The 17126-nt window shown below is 49.0% G+C and overlaps 1 protein-coding gene across 1 annotated transcript; it reads left to right on the top strand.

Moving 5' to 3' along the window:
* Positions 1-8484: 8484 nt before the first annotated feature.
* Positions 8485-14718, top strand: LOC123164579 (1-aminocyclopropane-1-carboxylate oxidase homolog 4). Its single transcript, XM_044582110.1, has 2 exons — positions 8485-9830; positions 14325-14718. The coding sequence occupies exons 1-2, from the start codon at positions 8763-8765 to the stop codon at positions 14577-14579; spliced, it is 1323 nt and encodes a 440-aa protein (XP_044438045.1). The 5' UTR covers positions 8485-8762; the 3' UTR covers positions 14580-14718.
* The last annotated feature ends 2408 nt before the right edge of the window (positions 14719-17126 follow it).

Here is a 17126-nt window from a genome sequence, read left to right as displayed (position 1 = left end):
CTTGAGTTCCAACACCCAAGGCTCAGGCTGGGCGCTTCGGACCTTCAATCATGTCCGGATCCAACCTTCAAGGTCGGTGGATGCCCTCCTCTGTCACGGAGGAGGACATCATGAAGCTGAGAGAAGCCAGTATCTGACCGCCGAAATTTCGCACAGGTTGCCTGCTCGAGGGCAGGTCATCCCCACTCCCGAACCCAACGAGAGTGTCGTATTTATTTCCCACTTCCTCCGGGGGCTAGGCTTTAGTCTTGATCCCTTCGTCAGAGGGCTTATGTTCTACTACGGGCTCGATTTCCATGATCTGGGTCCGGATTCCATCCTTCACATCTCGTCATTCATTGTCGTGTGTGAAGCCTTCCTCCGCATCACCCCACACTTCGGCTTATGGCTCAAGACCTTCAATGTGAAGCCGAAGATGATTGAGGGGCGACACGCAGAGTGCGGAGGCGCCATGATAAACAAAGGCGCCGATGCTCCATGGCCAAAGGGTTCCTTCTCGGAGACATCCAAGTTATGGCAACGGGATTGGTTTTACATCACAGCTCCCCGGGGTACTAAGTGTGTAGCCGCCCCTGCCTTCCGCTCGGCCCCCCCGCCACAACTGGCGTCGTGGATCAACAAGGGGCTGGACTGGGGGCCAGTAAATGATGTGCCAATATTGCAGAGTCGCATCCGAGATCTCCTCGAGAGAGATGTCAGCCTTGTCAAGGTAATGCATGTCATGCTAATTCATCGAGTCCTGCCTTGCAAACGTCGACCTCTCCGTATGTGGGAGTTCAACCCAGAAGGACCACGAACTATTCAACACTTCTTCGGCGTGACACTCGAAGAGATGTACAGATTGTTCTTCGGATCACAAATAAAGTGTCCGGACACCTTCGAGGATGCGGGTCTGAACTGCAATCGTCCAGTCACTCAAGTAAGTAATTCCGCAGCCGAACACGTTGTCTTTTAATTTATCACAACATCATTCTGAAAAGTCGCCTTTTGACCAGGACTGGATAAAAAAGGCGAACATGATCAGGTGTCCGGCCCCCCTTCCCGAAGGCTCACTGGATCCTATACTAGCCAGGATGCTTGAGCTTGCGCCTTATCAAGCGCCATCAGGGGAAGATAAAGGGAGGAACAAAGAAGCCGAGAGCGAGCCTCACTCACTATTCATCCAAACCAGGGGAATTAGTGCCTCCGCGAAGGAGGATAACCGGGGGGAAGAATCTAAAATTCCCTCTCCCCAGGGAAGGAAGAGGACCACCTCTGAAGACTTGGAAGTAATGGTCTCCAAGCGAGGGAAGAAACCTTTGTCAGAGGGTCCTACCCCGGAGGGCATCCTTACCGTACAGTACCCGCAAGGGGACCAGCCCTCCACCGAGTTGTGAGTAAACAAAAGTACTTTCGATAAATATATCCTGCTTCATTTCTGAGAATGATAACCAAGACATATGTCTTGCAGTCCGGATCGTAGCCCTTCTCGACAGAGTTCGTCTTCGGGGGATCTTCTTCCGGAGATGATGGAGAGCGAAACGCCTCCCCATGCCTCCCCGCCTCATGAAGCGGACGACCCTGAGGTGTCGTCACCGAGGGTTTCTCCTGATCCGCCAAGGCCAGAAGGTAACCCTTCGGCCACCCGAAGTTCGGAGTATCCGGTTCCTAAGGAGAGCAACAGAAAGAGTCCGGGACCGTCCGGTGCGCGACCAGAGACGCTGATGAATCTTCTGGAGCGAGCGGCTATCTCAGAAGCGCATCGTACGCTAATGGGTACGGTGGTTGAGACGACTTCATCCGCCGAAAGTGGGTTGCATGAAGCTTTTATGAGTCTGCTGAGAGGCTTTGAGGTACGCAAAGTAATATATATTTTGATGGTACCGCACACGCTAGGTGTGCCCTATGCAGATAGTAGCCCCTGAGCCTCTGGTTGCTGTCGAACAAGACGGCAACTAGAGGATCATAGTCCCAGGCAATAACCGTGCTGCCTTTACGTGCAGGCGGCCGAGGGTCCGGTGGCTAGCCGGACTGGTGAATTTGCCGAACTGAAGTGGCAACTTGATGCGGCAGATGCCGACATCGTGCTTGTAAACAAGCGGCTTGACGAGGCACAGGGTATGTATTCTCTTATGATCAACACATATTAAGAGGAGCACGATGCTAGTATCTATAATATGCTGTGACTGCAGATGGGGCTGCCGCCGTGGAGACCCTTTGGGCGGAACTTGCCCAAGCCAAGGAACAAGCCAGGAGGAGTGATGCGGCCGCCCTAAAGGCGGTCGAAGAGCTAAGAGCAGAACAGGCTGCCCATTGCCAGAGCAAAGAGAAAATAGCCAAGATGGTCGTTGAGCTGAAAGATGCCGCCGACCGTTATAAGCTTCTTGAAAAGGAAAGCCAAACGAAGACGGCGGACCTGAAGAAGGCCACGGTAGCAGCCAAGGAAACCCCCTCTAAAATCAGAGCGGCAAAGGAGGAGCTACGTCAAGCCGGAGATATCGCGGCTGGGAAGCCCTTTTTGTTGCGGACGAAGTTCGAAGATTCTAATTATGCCCTTCTGGATCAATTATGGAGTTCTGCGGACACGTACCTGGATTTGGCGGCAAGTGCTGCTGATGCGACCAAGTTTTTCGAAGATCAAAAAGATCACGAAGTGGAAAAGTTGTTCTGGTCGCAGTTCAATGCTCCGGCGCATCCGCTGCTGTTAAATGAGCAAATGGCCGAGTGGGCCGAGCTCCATAGGTTGTCCGGGCTTGCCATGAGGTCTGTTGTGGATCATCTTTGGCCGGGAGGACCAAAGCCGAATAGTTATTTTGGCTTGGTGCAACAATTCCTTGGTGTTGTGCCGCATATCGACGCTGTGAAGAGGTCGGCGTGCATAGAGGGTGCGCGGATGGCTCTTGCCCGTGTCAAGACATCCTGGGCAGAGATGGAGGCCACTGCTGTTGCAACCCAGAGTTCGGCCATGGGCCGGATATCGGCCGAGCACTATTTTGAGGAAGTCTTAGAAGGCGCTCGTTTAATAGAGGCTCAGTGCTCGAAGAGTATCATGTTCTAGTGACATGTATCCCAATTGTAAGAATAATGTTATAAAGGCTGTGTTTATACTTTTGCCTGAAAGTATTATTGTGCCTCATGTGCGGTCGTTTATGTATATGTATACATATCCTGAAAGTTTGCAGTCGTCGGCTTTAGCCCCCACACATATAATGCGGGGGTGTTCGCAAAAGCGCGTCTTCACACTTGATCCAACGTCTTGGTCCATTAAGGAGGTGGTAGCGCGGCGAACGAGGCAATCAGACTATATTGCTTTAACACTTTCACTTAACCATAGGAGTTTGATAGTGGGGCTACTATATAGACCCTGGTATTTCCGCGGCTATCCGAATACGGTGCGCGTACGTACATGACCGGGGAAACCGGTCCTTCGTTAATGCGGAGGAATCCCGAAGATTCCGATGAGTCATCGAGTGGTTGACCAGTCTCACGCTTTATCATGACAGTCAGTTTTCGGCTTTCTCTACTGAGGTGCTCGTCCGGATGAACCAGGGCACAATCGCAGTAGTTCTCCCGGTGCCGCCTTAGCCGATAGTGCGGAACGTAAGGTAGCAAAACACGGGAGCCGGGCAAACCCAACATTTGACCAAAGACATGATTCGGAGCTGATGCATATAAGGCCAAACTCGCGACGCCGAACACTCCCTAAGGTATTCAGACTTTACAACATAAGTGTCTAGGTACGTGCATTGTTCTGACGTGGCGAAATGCCAATAACGTCAGCATCCCTCTCGGTTATACTGAGTATCCGGAGGATGTGAAGCAACAAGAGACAGTAAAAAAGGTTTACGCAGGGTCTTAATCTAAAAAGAAACCTTTGAGCGGGGCCCTGCTGCACGTCTGTGCCTGTGTCTCCGTTGTGCCATATCCTGGAAGGGTATAGCACGATTATCATCTGTAAAAGAGAAGAACTTAGGTGAAAGTTGTTGTGCGAAAAATTGGTTATTCTCAATAAACCATTAAAATTCAAGATAGGTAAGGTCGAGCCGAACTAGTCCTTTTTACTTGCGGGAAGCCCCTGGTACCGCCTAAGGGGGTATATCCATCGAACCAATCTCAGGTTTACCTAAGCTGTTATAGCTAGTGATGCGCCGGACTCGTCTAGCCGTGTCCGCGGTCTTGACGACCAATCATTTATTCTGGTTGGAGAAGCCGTTTAGTGTTCGGCTGCTAAAGCCGCCACACGTTCTTCCGCGTGTAAGGAACGCTCGATATTTCCGCTAATTGTGATAATGCCACATGGACCGGGCATCTTAAGCTTAAGAGAAGCGTAATGCGGTACTGCATTAAAACGAGCAAAAGCTGCTCTTCCGAGTAGTGCTTGATAGCCACTTCGGAATGGAGCGATGTCGAAGGTTAACTTTTCGCTTCGAAAGTTGTCGGGAGAACCGAATAAAACCTCTAGTACTAGAGAGCCCGTACAGTGGGCCTCTGGGCCTGGTATTACTCCTTTAAAGGTAGTATTACTTTGGCTGATTCTTGTCAGGTCTATCCCCATTTTGCGGACTGTGTCCTGATATATCAGATTAAGACCACTGGCGCCGTCCATGAGGACTTGGGTGAGATGGTATCCGTCGATAATTGGGTCTAGCACCAAGGCAGCCAATCCTCCGTGCCGGATACTTGTCAGGTGATCCCTGCGATCAAAGGTAATCGGGTAGGCTGACCAAGGGTTGAACTTAGGGGTGATGGGCTCCAAGGCGCGTATGTCTCGGAGTGCATGTCTGCTCCTTCTCTTTGTTACGTGAATCATGTTCACTCTTTTGACCTCTGGTAGGAATTTTTTCTGTCCCCTAGTGTTTTGCTGTCGAGGCTCATCCTCGTCTTCACTTGGTGTCTCCCTCCCCTTGTGTTCGGCATTTAGCTTGTCGGCCTGTTTGAAGACCCAGCATTCTCTGTGGGTATGATTTGCAGGTTTATTGGAGGTGCCATAAATCTGACATAATTTGTCTAGGATCTTGTTTAGGTTGGACGGTTCATCTCTGTTGCCTTTGAAAGGCTTTTTCCGTTGACCGGGTCGAGAGCCCCTGAATCCGGCGTTTACCGCCATGTTGTCTGGACTGTATTTGTTATTTTGACGCTTGCTTTTATTACGTCGTGGTTTTCCATTACCATCCTTGACTTCAGATGTGCCTGGGTCGCTGGTGCTACTACGGGCCAGCCAGCTATCTTCGCCTGCGCAAAAGCGGGCCATAAGGCTTGTTAGGGCTGCCATTGTCCTTGGTTTTTCTTGGCCGAGGTGTCTGGCGAGCCATTCGTCTCGGACGCTGTGTTTGAAAGCTGCTAAGGCTTCGGCATCCGGGCAGTCGACGACTTGGTTCTTCTTAGTGAGAAATCTGTTCCAAAGCTTTCGAGCTGACTCTCCGGGCTGTTGAATTATATGACTTAAATCGTCTGCATCCGGAGGTCGGACATAGGTCCCTTGAAAGTTAGCCCTAAAAGCATCCTCAAGCTCCTCCCAACTTCCAATTGAATTTTCGGGGAGGCTCTTCAGCCAGTGCCGAGCTGGTCCTTTCAACTTGAGGGGCAAGTATTTGATGGCATGGAGATCGTCTCCGCGAGCCATATGAATATGGAGGATGAAGTCCTCAATCCAGACCCCAAGGTCTGTTGTTCCGTCATACGCCTCTATGTTCACGGGTTTGAATCTCTCTGGAAATTCCTGATCCAGCACCTCATCGGTGAAACATAGGGGGTGCGCGGCACCCCTGTATTTGGATGTGTCATGGCGTTCTGACGGTTGTAGTGTTCGGTTTTGATTATGCGCTGGAGCGCGCTTCCTAGATCCGTAGATGGATCTGGTCACGCCGTCCTTTTGATGTGAGTCCTCGCGTGGATCGTGTGCTGACTTATGTGCGGTCTCGTTAGCCGCTCTATCGCAGCCACGAGGTGGTCGATCCGACCTGCTGGCCGTTTTATTTTTCGGCTGTGTGGGCTCTAAGGCCTCATCATCGAATTCGGACAACAGCTTGCGCTTTGGATAGCTCTTTGTGTGGCGACTGCCACCATACTTTTCTTCATTGTCAAGCACTTTGTTCCATCTACTATTGAGCGTATTCTGCGCGGCCTGAAGCCTTTGCTTCTGCTTCTTCAGACTCCTCGCGGTGGCAATAAGCCTTCTGCGGAGGTTCTCTTGTTCCAAGTGTCTTTCCGGGATGATGTGTACATCCTCGTCCGGACTGGTTTCCTCTCCGGAGGGAGGTTGATGAGCTTTATCCTCGGCATCGTCGTGTTCGGACAGCGGATCCGTACTATGTTCGCCGTTCGTTGGTTCATCCTGCTCTATCGCTGGGTCAATGTGGTCGTCGTTTCCTCTGGAGTCGACTGGGATGTTATTTTCTCTTGCGCTGTTATCGCTGTTTTTGCCGAGGCGGGATTTGGAGCGGCGCCTACGCCGTCGCTTTGGTTGCTTCTCGAGGGAGCTATCCTTCGCTGCATCCTTCCGTTCCTCGTCATTGTTTTCTTTGGGTGTGTCCATCATGTATATGTCATACGATGAGGTGGCAGTCCAGCGCCCTGTGGGCGGTGGTTCTTGTTCGTCTCCTGCATCGTCGTCCATACCGTCGATGTCTTCGGAGCCGAAGTCGAGCATGTCGGTTAAATCGTCGACAGTGGCTACTAAGTGGGTGGTGGGTGGGGAGCGAATTTCTTCGTCGTCCGCATCCCATTCTAGCCGGACATAGTTCGGCCAAGGGTCTCCTGACAGGGAGAGAGACCTCAACGAGTTTAACACGTCGCCAAAGGTGAGTGCTGAAAGATATCCGCGGAGGTAAACTCCATGATCGGTGCCCAATCGGATTTGATGGGCACGGACGCAGGCGGCTCGGAGTCCGTGGCCAGGGACGAATCCAATGGTTTGGCAACACGGGTCTTGTAGGAGGTGAAGTCAGTATTCGGCTCTATCACCACTGAGTGTGCGGCCTCCGTGGCGGGGTCCATCCTCCCGTCCTCAGATGGCGCAATTTGTTCCGGATTGATGGCCGGAGTGGTTGCAGGTGTGATCTCCCGAACACTGTCCGACGGCAGAGCTAAATCATGCCCGTCGTGATTGTGCGGCGCACCTAACATGGGCTCGAATCCGTCGAAGATCAAGTCTCCGTGGATGTCCGCAGTGTAGTTCAAGTTTCCAAACCTGACCTGATGGCCAGGGGCGTAGCTCTCGATCTGCTCCAGATGGCCAAGCGAGTTGGCCCGCAGTACGAAGCCGCCGAATACGAAGATTTGTCTGGGGAGAAAAACATCACCCTGGATCGCATCGTTGCCGATGATCGAAGGAGCCATCTAGCCTTATGGTGACGGCACAGTGGAACTCTCAATGAAAGCACCAATGTCGGTGTCAAAACCGGCGGATCTCGGGTAGGGGGTCCCGAACTGTGCGTCTAAGGCGGATGGTAACAGGAGGCGGGGACACGATGTTTACCCAGGTTCGGGCCCTCTCGATGGAGGTAATACCCTACTTCCTGCTTGATTGATCTTGATGATATGAGTATTACAAGAGTTGATCTACCACGAGATCGTAGAGGCTAAACCCTAGAAGCTAGCCTATGGTATGATTGTTGTTGTCCTACGGACTAAACCCTCCAGTTTATATAGACACCGGAGGGGCTAGGGTTACACAGAGTCGGTTACAAGGGAGGAGATCTACATATCCGTACTGCCAAGCTTGCCTTCCACGCCAAGGAGAGTCCCATCCGGACACGGGATGAAGTCTTCAATCTTGTATCTTCATAGTCCAACAGTCCGGCCAAAGGATATAGTCCGGCTGTCCGAGGACCCCTAATCCAGGACTCCCTCACTTGTCACTTTCACAAAATCTACAGCTTTTATGTGTCTCTTGTAATTTATCATCCATGCTATGAGAACAAGTATTGACAAACCAGAAACCACGGCATTTTTCTATGAACCAAAAATAAGTGTTGTTGCTTGGTTGGAGATCGAGTTTGTTTTTTATTCAAACCATTTGAATCGAAAACCTCTAAGCTAAGTATGTTTAATATCGTCGGTGGACGTGTAAAGATGTGTCTCCGGCAAATCTGTTTTTTTGGATCTGCTCAGATCTGATCGTCGTTCGTCTACGTTCGTGTGCCTTCCGGTTGGATCCTTCCGATCTACGATGCCTTTCATCGGCGGCAGTTGTTGTTCTGGTGCGCTGGTCCTATGGGGTCTTAGCACGACAACTTTCCCGGCTGTCTACTACAACAAGTTTTGGTCGGCTCTGGCGAAGGAGGGACGATGACGGCGCGCCGCTAGACGGTTTACAGATCTAAATGTAGTTTTTATTATTTCTAATGTTCTTTGTATTGTCATTATTGAAAATGAATAGATTGATTTTTTTTTCAAAAAAAGTGCAGTGGTGGCGCGATGAGACGACATGTACAAGCCACTCAAAGCTCATGGAGACGGGAAAGCGTGGGCCCAAGGAGAACTTACCTGGCAGCATCGGCATATAGGCTCGCCAACTTTTGAAGAAGTCAACACATAGGCGGAAACACGGGATTTGGTTCGTTTGCTCTTTGATTTTCCTCCCTTTCTATACACACAAGAGGATCCAGGCAAATCCGGTGATCACACTGTAAATCCTCGCCGCCGTGGAACCTTGGGCATAGTCAGCCCCGTCGCCGCCGTGATCACAGCCGGTGCAGCGGCCGCCGGAGCCGTGCTCCTTGCCTCTCTCAGCGCCGTCGCGGCTGCGTCTCAGGCACCGTGCCTCGTCGCGTCCGGCCACGATGATGCGCGTCTCGCCGCCACGGCCGATCACATGCCGTCACCTGACCGTCGCCGAACACCGCCGCTCGGTCGGGAGGTTGGACACACGGCGAGGTTTCTACCAACCGCGCGGAAAGGATAAGAAGTCGCGCCAACTGCACGGCGCCCACACGGCCCACCCTTCTCGGCCCCATCCCCTCCACACGTCACCGAATCCAACGGACGCACGCAACCCGACAGCCATGGCGTCCGCCGCCGCCTCGGCCGCCCCCGAGTCCGACCGCGCCGCCCTCGTCAAGGCCTTCGACGAGTCCCGTACCGGCGTCCGCGGCCTCGTCGAGTCCGGCGTCTCCACCGTCCCGGACCTCTTCGTCCACCCCGACCCCTACGCCTCCGTCCCGCTCGCTCCCCCCGGCGTCTCCATCCCCGTCGTCGACCTCTCCCTCCCCGCGCCCGTCGCCGCCGCCGCGGCCGCCGCGGCCGCCCGCGACTGGGGCTTCTTCCACCTCGTCAACTACGAGGCCCTCGTCCCCTCCGACTACCCCGCGAGGGCCCTCGCCGCGGTGCGCGCCTTCAACGAGCTCCCCGCCCCCGAGCGCTCCGCGCACTACGGCCGGGCCATGGGCGGCGGGGTCTCCTACTCCTCCAACGTCGACCTGTACCGCTCCGCCGCCGCGAGCTGGCGCGACACCATCCAGGTGGGGTTCGGGCCTACGCGGCCCGACACGGAGCGCATCCCGCCGGTGTGCCGCTCGGAGATCGTCGAGTGGGAAGCCCACACCACCGCGGTGGCCCGCGCAGTGATGGCGCTGCTCTCCGAGGGGCTCGGGCTCAGCGAGGCGGCTCTGGAAGAGGCCTCGTGCCTGGAGGGGAAGGTCATGGTCTGCCATTACTACCCGGTGTGCCCGGAGCCTGAGCGCACCATGGGCTTAGTCCCGCACACCGACCCCGGCGTGCTGACCGTGCTTGCACAGGACGGCGTAGGTGGCCTGCAGGTGAAGCACACCAATGAAGATGGGGAGAGCTACTGGGTGGACGCGAAGCCTGTGCCCGGCGCGCTTGTGATCAATGTTGGAGACCTCTTGCAGGTAAAATGCACTCTGTCAATGGCCAAATGCTGGCAACTGAATTCAGTTCTAAATACAGTCTGTGACAACTCGGTTCAAGTTATACTTGAATTATCTAAAGCACTCATGCCACCAATTCAACTCAAACCAGATGATTTGGGAACGGTGGACATATTCTAAGTACTTCTATTTGTATACTTATTGGCTTTACGCTGTGAGAAATTTGAGCTTAAAACCAAGAACACATTTACTCTATGATTTAAGAAAGATAGCTAGAAAATCCAACTGATAATAATTTTGTGCAGGCAACTCCATTTACTGGTTCATAGATGCATTGAACTCACATATGGTGTCATTTTGGTCACACGTTGTCTACCACCTAAGTGTATAAAATACAAAATATGATTTTCGCAAGGTTGATCCATAAAATCGTTCAAATGCGTTCAGTAAAATAAGCTGCAAGTTATTTTATCTCCATAGTTTAGTTTGACTAACTAGAGGATTGTAACTCAAGAAATCCTTCTGATTCCAACTTAGATCACCCTCTGATTATTTGTAAAAAATGTTTATTCATAAAAAAAAAAGATTACTATCTGATTCCTTTTATGATATGTTGTCAACAAACCAAGCAAGGGTGTTTTGGTGAACCCTACAACTGAAAGTACCCATAAAGGATTCCACTGGAAAATTGTGAATAGCTTAGCCCACTTGATTACCCATCAGTCAAGAGTAAATAGCATAAAACTACTACTTTACAGGCTAGGGCTCCAAAAAACTACCGATTTTTAATTTTTCTCACATAACTACCAAATGGGTGGTCGGCTATTTCAAAAAACCCCAAATGACCGTTGTTTAAAAATTAAACCTGTTTATGACAGGTTGGGCCCACACCTAAACAATCTGTCTATTTGACCGTGTGTTTGACCGTTAACTAACATGTGGGGCCCACATGTAAGCTTCCTCTTCCTCTTCCCTTTCTTCTTCCTCTCTTCGTGAGCCCTCTGGCTCTCCTCTCCTCTCCTCTCCTCTCCTCGGTGATATCTCTCCCGAGCCGGCGACCCTCTCTCCTCCCTAGCAGGTGACCCTCCCATCCCCTCCCTAGCCGGCGAAGACCCTCCCCTCCCTTCCCCAGCCTCCCCATGGCCGTGGTATGAGCTCGCCGAAGCTCCAGGTGTTGGAGGTGGCGACGAGGAGGCATGACAGAGGCCGTACGAAGCTCGAGGGCCTTCCGGCGGCCGTGCCAGAGGCCGGCCTTGTCCGCAGCAGCGGGAGGCGCGCGCTCCAGCAGCAGCGCAGGACATCCACGCCGTCGTCAGCGGCAAGCTCGAGGAGGCCGGCAAAGGCGTCGACGGTGGCCGCAGGTGTGGTGCTTGGCCATCTCGGCGACGGCGGCCGCTGCATTCTTCTTGTGCGTGGCGGCGGACGCATAAACGACGGAAGGGGCAAGGCAGAGCGCCATGGCCAAGAGCAGCAGCAGCGGCCATCAAGGAGTGGACCCGCCCGGAGAAGCACCTCCTTCGCGCCGAGGAACGCGGCGGCGCCTCCTTCCACCTGGCCCGCGACCTGGCTGCCGGCGAGCTACCGGCGCCGTCGGGCGCGTCTTCTCCTCTGGTCCCAATTGCTTTTTCTGAAAAAATTCAGGGACCCGATTGCTTTTTTTAGAAAACTTATAGGGACCTGATTGCTTTTTCATTTTTTGCAGAATAAGGGCCCCACATGTAAGTTAACGGTCAAACTAAACAGTCAAACAAACGGTTATCTTACGTGTGGGCCCCAGCTGTCATAATCATGATCAATTGATAAGCACTCGGCGATTTGTGTTTTTTGAAACAGCTGACCCCTGACTTGGTAGTTATCTGAGAAAAAATAAAAACCGGTAGTTTTTTGGAACCCTAGCCTGTAAAGTAGTAGTTTTGTGCTATTTACTCCATCAGTCAATCACTAGTCCAGAATAAAGTCATTAAACAAACACACATATCTACGAACCGCAGAAAGGCATACCAGTTTACGCTGTAGCAACATGTTCTAACTTCCAATATTCTACTCCCTCTATAAAATTTAGGCGCATTTTGACTACTCGAGTTCATGCTTTGACCAAGATTAATCCAGTAATACTTATTGTGTTTTACACATAATTGATGCTACTCGATTCGTCTTCAGAATCACTTTCTTCTGATTGTAATTTTGTAACTATGAATAAAATGTTGTAGAAGCGATTTAGGCCATCTCCAAGCAGGCTCTTAAGGTGGGCGCCAGGATATCGATCCTGGTCTTTTTCCCTGATTCCCGGCTGAAACTAGGAAATTTGGTAGTGTCTAAATAAAAATAGTCGTCGGATGCCTTGTCCTTTTTTTCTCGCACGCACCAAAACTGCTGGTGACGGGCGCTAACCTGGACGCCAGAAAAACCGGGATTAGTACGGGGTTGCTTCAACTATTAGTACATGTACTTAGCTACATGCATTGGGGAAGAGAACGTTACGGTTTTCTTTCAGATGTTTTGAATCACTAGGAACCTAGGGATTGCTGTTAGCGTTGGAGGGAGAGACTCCTACACGGACACTACACAGAAAATCTTTTTATTTATTGCTCAAGCGCCTAAACAAGCGTTCAGCGTTGAAAATGTCCTTACGGTCCAAGCTCATATTTAAACAGTCAAAATATGGCATCCATTTTGCAATGGACAGAGTATCTATTTCTTTGGATACACATTCCTACATAAGCTGCTGGAGGGTTCAAGAACCTATGGTAGAAACGATTTCCTCTATGGTAAGCATTGATCGGTATAACCAGGGAGATATCACTGAAGATGGATAACTGGAACTGAATGTGTGTAATATGCTAGCAATGTAGTATATACAAAATAAACTGACTGCACCGAGAACTAGCAATAGATATACGAAATAGCAATTCTACCAAGCGAATATCTTTGTAGAGTTATTCAAGGGTCAAGACACAAATTTGTGCTGTTAATGATTTGGAGAAAATGTTAAAAAAAAATATCATGGCAATTTCTTAGTCGAGAGTGAGATGCATATCCATTGAGCAATATTTAAACTTCTCTTCTCCATGTGGTCTTCTCAACTTGTTTCTATTTTCTCACATATGTTTTGCAGTCTGAATATTCCAACCATTATTTATTACTCATTCTGATCCAAAATAAATGTCGTGGTTTTAGTTCAAAATAAGTGTCATGGTTTTAGTTCAAATTTTGGATCGGAGGGAGTAATATCCAGAATCTAGGGGTTTTCTTTTCTCGAATACAGAACCTAGAGGGCTTTTGAAACGTTTGAAGAACTACGACTAGCCAAGACGTGCTCCTATGCATTAAAGCACTGCTATCTCTAGAATGTGCACTTGGCCAGCAGCTAGACACATTTTCTTTTCTTGTTGGGAGATGTTTGAAGCATCAAACTTGCATCACAACTGACGGCCAGGCCATCAGAGGAAGAGAAGTCGTATCATGATACCGGTGGTGCCCCACAACACAGCTATATACAAGTGCATGCAGGAGGAAAAAAATACTTGGTAGTGCCCATGTCTTTTGAAAACTGGAACCCTGATGGTTTGAATTTTGAAACTTGCAGTTTAATGCAATTCAACTCACTTGAGTTCGACATGCTGTTGTATTAGTAGTAGGTAGTACTCCCTCCATAAACTAATATAAGACCGTTTAGATCACTACTTTAGTGATCTAAACGGTCTTATATACAAGTGCATGCGGGAGGAAATACTCCCTCCGTTCCCAAATATTTGTCTTTCTAGAGATTTCAACAAGTGACTACATACGGAGCAAGATGAGTGAATCTACACTCTAAAATATGTCTACATACATCCGTATGTTGTGCCCATTTGAAATGCCTAGAAAGACAAATATTTAGGAACGGAGGGAGTACTTGGTAGTGCCCATGTCTTCTGAAAACTGGAACCCTGATGGTTTGAATTTTGAAACTTACAGCTTAACGCAATTCAACTCACTTGAGTTCGACATGCTGTTGTATTAGTAGTAGGTAGTACTCCCTCTGTAAACTAATATAAGACTGTTTAGCTTTAGTGATCTAAACGGTCTTATATTAGTTTACAGAGGGAGTAAGTAACAGTAGTCAATATATTAGAAATTAATACCAGTAATTTAAGTCTCATGGCAACATGTGATGGTGATTGATGAACAAAGCTGGCGCTGAAGATTATTACTGTGTGGATTACATTTTCATCTATCTATATTTTTAAGGGAAATCCTCTGTCTCATAGTTATAATCATTAAAAAGAGACACTATTACATACGGAGTAGAAAAGAAACCATTCACTGAAACAGAGCATAATCTCATGGCTATCCCAAATTCTCACAAGACAATATTTCAAGAGCATTATGAATTATAAATCAGCTTGTTGCTATTGAATTGGATATCTAGACACTTAAAGTACTGGTCCACAGTGCAGTTTCGAGGAGCAGTTTCATAATGCCATCATCTCATGCGCATCTAATCTGTTTTTTTTAACCCTATTCTTTCTTCAGATAATGTCCAACGATAAGTACATGAGTGTCGACCACAGGGTGGTGATGAATTCACGTGAAGAAGCCAGAGTTTCGATTGCCGTCTTTTTCAACCCTGGGAAGCGAGGGGATTCGGTTTTTTATGGACCGCTGCCAGACCTGGTTTCTGAAGAAAACCCACCGAAGTACAGGAGTTTCACGATGTCTGAATTTTTTGGGGCTTTCTTTAAACGAGACCTTGCTAGCAAAGCTCTACTTGACAACTTCAAATTGTAAGATGGTCCAAACATCACCACACAATGTTTAAACTATCCCAAAAAAAAAAACAGTGTTTAAACTTATGTACATGCAAATATGTAACCATCTCTGTGCAAATGTCGTTCTGTGAGAGTGAAATGCAATTATTCTACCTCAAGTGGTTTCTCTTGGCAACACAATGCTAGTTTTTTTTTGGGCAACGCTAGGCGCCGGCGCACCGGCCGAAAGTTTCGGCCGGTCCCGCCCCAGCCGTTTGATGCGAGCCGCTTGGCCAATGGATCTGGGAAAAAAATCGATTCGCTCACGTCTTCTTTTTCCTTGGGCTGGATATGCAACTCCCGCTCAGGATCCTCGTCGCCGCGCCTGTAGTCCCCTCCGGTTGGCCGTCCTTGTGGTCAGTCCCCACCCTCGCCGGCCGTCCTCGTGGTCAGTCCCCACCCTCGCTGTCCGTTCTCGCCGTTGAATATGGATGTAGTCAAAAACTACCTCAATCCATGCAACAGCCGCGCCTGCGGTTGCAGCTCCACCGGCGACGGTTATAGCTCTCCTCCGGTTGTAACTCCATCGTCGCCCCTCGCCGCTCGCTGCTGTAGCGACCAGACTTCAAACAGTCTGTGCTCTGTGCTTTAGTGTCATCCCTGGATCAGTAATGCTGACACACATAGTACAAATGGAGGATTTATAACAGAGTAGCAATCACACACTTATTACATCGAGTATCTCAAAGAGAATAAGTATGATAAATATGGCTTAAGGCCATCTAATACGATAACAGCGGAAGACTTGGAAGGTAAGCGAGTCCATCAACTCCAACGACATCACTGAGTATAAGACCACGACCTAAGGCACCTTACTCGTCGTCTGAAAAGTCTGCAACATGAAAAACGTTGCAGCCCGAAAACGGGTCAGCACATGGAATATGCTGGCAATGTAACACATAGAGGGTAATGAACATAATAATGCTATACTACATGCATATATGGCTGGTAGAAGGCTCTATGGTTATAGTTTTGCGAAAAGCCAATTTTTCCCTACTGCAAAGGAATAAATTTTATTTAACTATCATGGTGGTTGTTAAACATTGAGATGGTTGACATCATCTCAATCCCAATTAAGTATCATCATTAACCCAACAAAATTAATTAAAGTAACATGGTGATGAGATTCGCATGATAATCCAAGTACTAGATACTCAAAATGTTCATAACCGGGGACACGGCTAACCATGATTAGTTTATACACTCTGCAGAGGTTTGTGCACTTTTCCCACAAGACTCGATCGCCTCCGCTTGATTCTCGCACTACATGATGTTTGAGAAACGGATGACCGAGACACAGTCTTTCAGAAGCGTTTGCACCTTACGATGTGATAGACCGTACCAACCTACATCCCCTACATCTGCTAGTCTACCACTGTAAGAGTTCACACAACTTAATCAACTATGTTAAAGCCCATAATAGCTTGCGGCTGCACACGGAAGTTTCTAGCATGAAAATCTCATGATCCCTTTGAACCCGGGTGGCGGTCCAAAAGAAAAACAGGCAATCCTGGAATACCTAGGTACCTCAATCCACCCAGATGTGAGTTTTAGTTGCCACCTTAAGTAAACCATTAATTAAGAATCTCACATCTGTCGTGAATATCTCTCAAACTCAATCCACGTCTACGAGCATAGCATAGCAATATAAGCAAAACGTAGAAATAACTCCCAAGGGTTTGATAATAATCCGGTGATAGGTACTACCTCAACTACTTCCCAATTCCCACAATTTGATTAGATCCTAGCCATGCAATGTTTGAGGGTTGATCTAATGCAATAAAACTGGGTAGTAAAAGGGGTATGATCAAAGTGTTACTTGCCTTGCTGATGATCCGTGAAACCTAGAGATTCGAAGTAGCAAGCGGCGCACTCCGGGTACTCTATCGCAAACAAACAAGCAAACAATAAGCACTCATCTAATGCACAAGTAAAACTCAAATAAAGATCTAACCAAAAAGTTCAACTAAAGAACTCCGGTTCGCAAAAAGAATCAATTCAAACGAAGCAACGGAAATCAAACGGCGAAAGAAACAAGCTTCGTTTACTAATCTGGATCTAAGTCAAATTTTACAGTAGCAAAAACTTGTTTGAGTAGGTTAAACGGAAAGAGAATTTCGAGACGAAACTCTAGGCGCTTGAATCGCCTGATTCCGATAAACGAGCGAAAAGTTAAACTAAAACGAAAATCTGATCAGAAATCGCGATCTGGAATAATCGCGGAAAATTCATCGAAAAAGAAAACTGACGAACAGTTAAACGAACGGACGTTCGTTATCTGCGACAAACCGACGAACACGTTCATTAAAACGAACGGATCGGTGAACGTTCACTAATTAATTAAACCGAAAAAAATAAACCGGTCTATATAAAAAACTAGGGTTTGGAAAAAAACAATAAACCAAGGCGGTTTTTAAAAAAAACCGGCACGACGGCGGCGGCTCGGCTACCTCGTCGGCAGCTCCGGCGGGTTGGGCGAGGTGCGGCGAGGGCGGCGGGGTTCGGGCGTCGGCGGGGGCGACGAACG

Source organism: Triticum aestivum, chromosome 7D (assembly GCF_018294505.1).
Source record: "Triticum aestivum cultivar Chinese Spring chromosome 7D, IWGSC CS RefSeq v2.1, whole genome shotgun sequence".
NCBI classification, from domain to species: Eukaryota; Viridiplantae; Streptophyta; class Magnoliopsida; order Poales; family Poaceae; genus Triticum; species Triticum aestivum.
This window is presented reverse-complemented; position numbering and strand designations above follow the sequence as displayed.